Here is a 7,744-nt window from a genome sequence, read left to right as displayed (position 1 = left end):
CAGTTTCTCCACAAGTCAAATACTACACGTTAAGAAATCTGTTCTCCCCAGAGACTCTTAACAAGTGATCCCAAGGACCAGCAGTATTCAGATGACTATGAATCACATATGAAGACCACCATACATGGTGTCGAGAACCGTGAGTGAACGATAAAATTATGCACCAGACCACCAATCGACTAGAAAACTGCATATTGAGGTAAAAGGAAAATGGGGCAAAAATGATGGTAGAATCTTTGAGAATATTCCCCCTGTTCCAGTTTTGCCAGGCGTTGCTTGTGGGACCCAAGCTGGTACTGCCATTTCATCCATAAAGTAACCCAGGCTGCACAGCAGTCCACAAAAATTCAACTTTAACACATTTGGAGATGGTAATTTTTCATGCAAGAGGAGATATTCATCTCTGCTTTCTAGTTAGACCATAACTCTCAGATGCTGAAAAAAAAATGAAAAGAATGGAGCTGAAAAGAGCAAGAGTACAACATCAAGGCCGTTCCTCTTTTCTCAGCACTGTGCTGCTGTCGGCTGGCCGCACCCACCAAATCCGCACACAGAAAACAGGAGACTGTCACTGCAGAGTAGTCATTGACTTTAACTTCTTCCTACACATTGCAAGATACAAGTAGCACGTGATTAATCACCAACAACAGTCTTAAGGGCTGGATTCAAAGCAAAGGTTTGGGGGACCAAGTGTGGGAATGCTGTTGTCCAAAGGAGAGTGTGGCACAGGCACTGCCTTTCTCTTCAGAGGCCCAGCCACCCTTCCAAGCTGATGTTCTTAAGGCTTGGTCCTTGACCATCTAAATGTCTGAGAGCACAAGTAGGCAAATCTCACCCGAGCACAGCAGTGAAATGTCCATTTCAGCCACGGGATGTTCCTCCACATGGGCCAAACCAGTGGGGTTCAAGCTTCAGAAATGAACAAGAGGAAAACCCTCAGCATGGTTGCTCTCAATTAGCTCCAAGCAGGAGCCTCCGTAAGAAGTGATTGTGTCCCTGTACTCCGCACTGGTGAGGCCGCACCTCAAATACTGTGTTCAGTTTTGGGCCCCTCACTACAAGAAAGATGTTGTGTTGCTGGAGCATGTCCAGAGGAGAGCAACAAAGCTGGTGAGGGGTCTGGAGCACAAGGCAGATGAGGAGCGGCTGAGGGAACTGGGGTTGTTCAGCCTGGAGAAGAGGAGGCTGAGGGGAGACCTGATCGCCCTCTACAACTGCCTGACAGGAGCCTGTAGTGAGGTGGGGGTCGGCCTCTTCTCCCTGGTAACGGGTGATAGGACAAGGGGAAATGGCCTCAAGTTGCACCAGGGCAGGTTTAGGTTGGACATCAGGAAAAATTTCTTCACCAAAAGGGTTGTCAAGCATTGGAACGGGCTGCCCAGGGAAGTGGTTGAGTCCCCATCCCTGGAGGTATTTAAAAGATGGGTAGATGAGGTGCTTAGGGACATGGTTTAGTGGTAGGATGGCAGGGTTAGGTTAACGGTTGGGCTTGATGATCTTAAAGGTCTTTTCCAGACTAAATGATTCTGTGATTCTATGATTCGAAGTGTCACTTCCCAACCCTGCGGATGCTCAGAGTGCTTCCCCTTGCACTCTGCCATGGAGAAAGACACAGAGCCCCCGTGGCTCTGTAAGAGGGCAGGGGCCAGCTCAGCTTCAGAATCATAGCATAGAATAGAATAGAATAGAATAGAATCGCTTTGGCTTCAGGGAGGAGTTAAGGTAAAGAGGGGGAGGAGAGGCGACCCTGGAAGGACTTGTGGCACAAAAAAGGATTTGAGGGCATTCAAAAGGAAGAGAGCTGCTGTCAGTGCTACTTCTCTCCTCCCAGACTTGGTGGGCTGAACAGTACCTGGTGCATGGTGTTAGGACACTTTATGGCTCTCTGCTTCAGGTACTGTGGCACCTGCCATACATAAACACACTGACTCCGCAGCATCTGTGGTTTTGCCTTCTTCTGCATAGCCCCACAATCTACTACTTTTTATATCAGATCCACATACGCAGTAACCTTTGTTTTAGCAAAACCTCATCCTACTAACTGGAAGCACCTCCTGCTTAACAGCCACATATTTAGCCATTACATTAAAATATCCTTGTATATGAACCACTTTATGAGTCAGAAAGTAAATTTGAGCAGTTACTCATGAATGAGATCACACAATTATGATAGGTCCTGAAAACATTGGTTGAAAAGTTCAGGGGAAGACAAGAAAGCACATCTGATATTGAGAATAACGAGAGAAGGAATAAAGAGACAAGGAAGAAGGCAGATTATGGCACTGCTTAAACCTCTGATTTGCTTGTGCCTTGAATTATGTGGGTAGTCCTGGTCTCCTGATCTCAAAAAGAATACCGCAGAAGTGGAAAAAGATCAGAGACGGGCAACAAGGGCATGGAAGCTTCATATGTAAAACTACAGGGCTTTGAGCAACCTGATCTGGAGGAAAGTATCCCTGCCCATGGCAGGGGGGTTGGAACTAGATGATCTTTAAGGTCCCTTCCAACCCAAACCATTCTGTGATTCTTCAGCCAAGGGAATAGATCATGGAAAGAGAAATTACAGACATTACTACAAGATGATGAGCAACACAGATGGCTAATGACTGTTGATTGTGTCCTCCAATACAAGAATTAGAGGATATTAAAAGAAGCTTGTGGGAACAAGGTTCCAAAAAATGGACGTGGGATGCAACAAAGAAGGTGCTTTGGCAAGGAGGTGGGGTTTTTTTGTGCACATTGCCTCTTGTCCTCCCAGCAGGTGCTGCTGAGGCGTGTCTGCCTCCCTCTCCTTTACCCCCTCCCTTCAGGTGTTGATCCATGCTGATGAGATCCTTCTGAGCCTTCTCTCCTCCAGCCTGAATGGTCCCACTTCTCTCAGCCTCTCCTCACAGGAGCTTTTCCAGTCCCTTAACCATCTTTGTGGCCCTGCACAGGACTCACTCCAGTACATCTGTATCTTTCTTGTACTGGCAAGGCCAGTAAAGACAGCCCAGTAAAGACTGCCTAGTAAAGACTTACCAGTGAAGACTGAGGCACAGAAGGCATGAAATGCCTCAGCCTTTTCTGTGTCCTGCACCACCAGGCCCCCACTGCATTCAGCAGTCAGCCACATTTTCCCTGGTCTTCCTCGTGCTGTCTATGTACTTGTAGAAGCCTTTCCTGTTGCCCTCACACCCCTCACCAGATTCAACTCCAGGTTGGCCTTGGCTTTCCTAACCCTATCCCTGCAAGATCAAACAGCAGCTCTATCATCCTGCTGGATCACCTGCCCCTGCTTCCATCTCCTGTACACATCCTTATTATGCCCGAGTTCAGTTAGAAGGTCTACGTCTGTTCTGCCACGTCACTCCTCCATCATCTCCTCTCCAGCGGCTTTCCTACCTGACCTTTACATGAGGCTCTTCTCTTCACAATTCCCCCGCATGAATTTCCTTTCCATATTAGTGACCCATTCGGGTCCTCAAACACAACCTCCAGCACCATCACATTCGCATTCATCACACAGCTCTGGTTCAGTCTTTGCACTTCTGAAGAGTGCTATTTACCACCTGGGGGCTATGCCTGCCTTAGCGAGCAGGTCAGCACAGCAGAGGCAGATTTGTAAGAAGAAACCTGATGCTCAAGGTAAATGTTTCATTTGAGTTTCATCTTGACCTAAGACTAGCTTGAGGCCAGCAGCATGGCATGAATACCCAATGGCAGCTGTAGCAGGTCAGAGAAACTCCCAGAGCAAGTCTCTGGCTGTATTCAATCCAAAAAGAATCCATTTCACACCCAGAAACAAGTGCAAACTAAACCCAGAAACATGGTGCAAACTAATGAGGGCCAGAATGCTAACTGAGATGGGCACTGGAATGTCATCTAGCCTTGCTTTCACGGACCTCTTTCTATTATTGGTTCTGTGTCCTTCTCGTAATTTCATCCAACTCACTTGGCAGAGTACCTCCTTGGCACATGCAATGAGTTTGCAACGGCACTGCTCCTCTACCTCGTTAGCTAACAACATCATAGTTGATTTTCCTTAGGGAAGATTTCTCTAGCATTACTGCTTTGTGTTTTCCTTCCTTTGATTACAGAAACACAATTAAATCCAGGAAAAGCCAAGCTAATAAAGCCAGAAAGAAACCACGATCTTTGTTCAGTTATATTGTTTTGTATTTTTCCTCTCAATAAATACTTTTCCCCTTAACAGTCTTCTAATACACTGGATTTTGGATGCAGCAGGCACGCTTCCAAAAAAATTCCCAGCAACCACTGGCACCAAGAATGAGGGCAGTGCTCATCTCTAGCAGCTGAACCACTGTCCTGGAGTTGGTAAAACATTGCTGGAGGTAAGCACCTGAGCAGGACACGCAGCACGCAGACATCTCTGCAATGACCACGAGAAGGCTATCCGCAATGCCTGATTTTTTTGTTCTTCTTGCCCTCTATACTTCCAATCAAATTGCAAAGCCGTTTCTGTAGAGGAAAGGGCTAATCAAAGAAGCATGAGGAGAAGAGATGTTAATTCCATCATCTGCACATCTCCCTGGTGACATCGCCTGGAGTCCCACCAGCACGTGGCTTCGCTTGCCTTCTCAGGGGGACAGGCTGGGAGGAGAGGGGTGTCACCCCTCCCCCCTGTGCTGGGACAGCAAAGCTGGGGCTGGACTGTTTGGCTTGGCAGGACTGATTTTTAGCCAGAGCAGTCTAATGGTCTGGCTAACTCTACCTGCAAGTCCTACTGCTTTCCCGAACGAGGCTGTTAACGGTGACCTGGTCCAGACCGTCCTTTCTCAGTTCTTCTAGTACAGTTAAAAGCCCCTCCTAAAAACTGTGTATTTGGGAGTAGCGCACCCTGAGGCAAAAAATTAAAAAAAGTTCCTAACCTGTGAGCAAATAACAAAATCGCACAAGTATGTCAGGTCTGTTGTGGATCCTCACTCATACCTCCCAGTCCAGGGATCTTGCCCTCATCTGTTCGTGCTGCTCAAAGCTCTGTCACTGCAAGTTTGTGCCTCAGCATTTGCCCTGGCTTATCTCCTGGCTATGCTATTTTCTGCCTCTTCCATTTCTGCATGAGGTTCTTACCATTCCTTTTTTTCTTTTTTTTTGTATGAAAAAATCTGAACCAGCTTTCCTGCCAGTTTGCGGTTCTCTGCAAACATTCTAGATTGACTGATGTTCAGAGCAACATTTCAGATGCTCCTGTCATGCTGAGTGCCAGTTTTAAAGTCCCAGGATTGCGGGAATTTCAGCTATTGCTTTTCCTTCTTTTAAAGGTTGCTTTCTAGACCACTTGTTTGTAAAGAAAATCCTGACAGTGTCACCTGTGAGAAACAGATGGCGATTAATTTGTTTTTAAATAATGTAGGCACCAAGCTATTCTCAAGAAACTTACAGTGAAGAGTGGGAGATGATAAATCAAATCAGAAACTTATCTTTCTTTTCTTTCTTCATTGTTGCTCAGCAAGTGCTTTTTTTTTTTCTCCCCCATGAATTCTGCCCTGTTGTCTTTTCGCTCAGAATGGTTAGTTTCCTCTAATGGAATCCTTGCTAATGCTCAGTTCATTTCCTTAGCTCTGTCAGCTCATTTATATATGCCTTTTCAATATACTTTTAAGACTATTCAAGATCCTGCATAGATAGCACATTTGACTGAAAATGTTGTATTTTATGACTACTCATGTAATTTTGTCTTTTTCCTATTACTTAAACTAATAGTCTATCAAATAATGTAGAGCCAATATTGAAGTTGACAAAAATTAAATGATGTCTTTTGAGTCTTTCATGTGGATTTTAGACAGGATTCTTCGATTTTCCTATCTTGCCCTTTGGTCTGATGTAATTCCAAAGGCATTATTTCAATTTTTCTTTTTCAAACTATGTATCCACAGGTGACTGCATTCTGTCTCATCAGCGTTGTTCAGTACTGCCCATGAGCAGTACCTTTCGTTTCCTTTTTCTTCTTTGCTTCTTATTTTGAAGACATTGGTCATCGTGCGTAATTTGAACGCTACTTACATTGTTTTGCGGAGTCATAAAAAGTACCAGCATGCAAAGTTTGTAAGTAGCTAACCTCAAGCAAGAAGGTGAAGAGAATTCCCTGAATCTCTGAGGTCTGCTGGAGCTGGAGGCTGTACTACCACCTTTATAGACTGCACTACCACTTTGAGGCTGTACTACCACCCATCGGCTGAAAGCAGAATCAACAAAAGCAGCAGAGTGAGAGGACCAAGCCTGGATCCACTCTGCTGTTGCAGCACAGCCTGCCAGAGTACCCCAGCTCCTGCAAGGCTGTGAACCCCAACAGCTGAAGACTCCTCACCCCTGATGGATTTAGCTGCAGTGGCTGGAGACTGCCAACCCCTATTATGGTCCTCTTTGACCACAGCTAAATCTGACAGGGATTTGGGCTTTTCAAGGCAGGGCTTCTGTCTGGGCACGTGGCATTTTCTGGGTAGCTGGTCCAAGACTAGAATTTTTTGCTATGAAAAGTGAGGGAGTTTAAAAGTGTCATCACTTAAAAATATTTTTATTTTTTTTTCCCAAGGGAACCTTAAAATATTTACCATTTTCAAATGTGAAGTTCTCTTCACAGATGTAGATGCAAGCCATCTTCCTCTTCTTTCTCATTCTGGAAGATGTTTCACTCAAGATCAATCTCTACAGCTCAAGATCTTAGTATTTGGAAACAGTTCCTGTACAGGACAGAATCCAAATTAAGCTTGCTACTGATTTCTTCGTCTTGCAGGTAAAACTACTTAACCTTAAAGGTTATTGTCAGCAGAAGTAAGGAACTGCTATGGGTTTTGATAATATCAATGTAATCCAGTGCATCTTTATATCTTTAAACAACTGTATTATTTTATTTGGTCAGATGAATCATCAAATCTGTTTCTTTTCATGTCAGTAGTGTGCATCCTTCTATAATTTCTTTAGCCTTCATAGCACCTGCAGTTGCATTGCTCAGAGGTGGAACAAAATGTCTAGGTCCAAAAATAATCACAAATATCAATCTTTATGTGCCTACTTCAGGCACAGTTTATCGTATAACTAAGTATTTAAGTAAGACAGAACACATTGATTTTTGTCCAGGAGCTATGACAGATGTGGGCCTCTAATATGCAGTCCATCCTGCATAGCTTGTGAATTGAGCTTTCATTGTACATATACATCTATCTTATAGTAAAAAGGTATCTTTTAGTAAGGCGCAGCATTAGTTCCAATTAGGCACTTGCCTAAAATGTACCTAACTGTAAGAATATAAAAACTGTTAGCATTATCTCTGCTAGGATAACTTTAAAATTTTTGCTTCGTATCATAAAAGAAAAGTAAGATTTGTGTGTACTCTTTTGTTGATATTAAACATTAGCTCGTTTCATACACTTGATAACCAACCTTTAGCAGTTCAGCTCATTCAACATAATGTCTTGCTTTACCTCAATTCTATCTGAAGAGCTCTTTGTGTTAAAAACAGGTAATGTAGCACTGTTGTTACTGGCTTTGTCTTGGAACACAAGCAAGAGGAGAAAGATAAAGCATTGTACAGAGAAAGAAACAAGTACAGCTTGCTGGGTACACAAATACCGTTATCAGTGGATTTTGAGATTTAGATTTTATTTGCAGCTGGCAAAAATAGTAAATATTGAGCCTAGTTCATAGTATTACTGGTTTTACACTAATACAAGGTAAAACCAGCAGACAGAATAAAGGAATCTTCTATGAGTCTTTCTTCACTGGGTGTGAAGACTTGGAATTT

General features: G+C 43.9%; 1 protein-coding gene across 2 annotated transcripts in view; it reads right to left on the bottom strand.

The window, feature by feature from the left end:
* GLIPR2 (GLI pathogenesis related 2) overlaps positions 1–7,744 on the bottom strand; it is a 41,947-nt gene that overhangs the window by 31,815 nt on the left and 2,388 nt on the right. For both annotated transcript variants that reach the window (XM_035898999.1, XM_035899000.1), the window contains exon 2: positions 6,555–6,683. In XM_035898999.1, coding sequence (XP_035754892.1) covers positions 6,555–6,618 — 64 coding nt within the window. In that variant the 5' untranslated portion in view covers positions 6,619–6,683. The remainder of the gene's footprint in view (positions 1–6,554; positions 6,684–7,744) is intronic.

Source organism: Egretta garzetta, unplaced genomic scaffold, assembly GCF_000687185.1.
Source record: "Egretta garzetta isolate BGI_Z169 unplaced genomic scaffold, ASM68718v1 scaffold88, whole genome shotgun sequence".
Lineage (NCBI taxonomy): Eukaryota > Metazoa > Chordata > Aves > Pelecaniformes > Ardeidae > Egretta > Egretta garzetta.
Note: the sequence above shows the minus strand (reverse complement) of the source record. Positions and strands in the feature narration are given on the sequence as shown.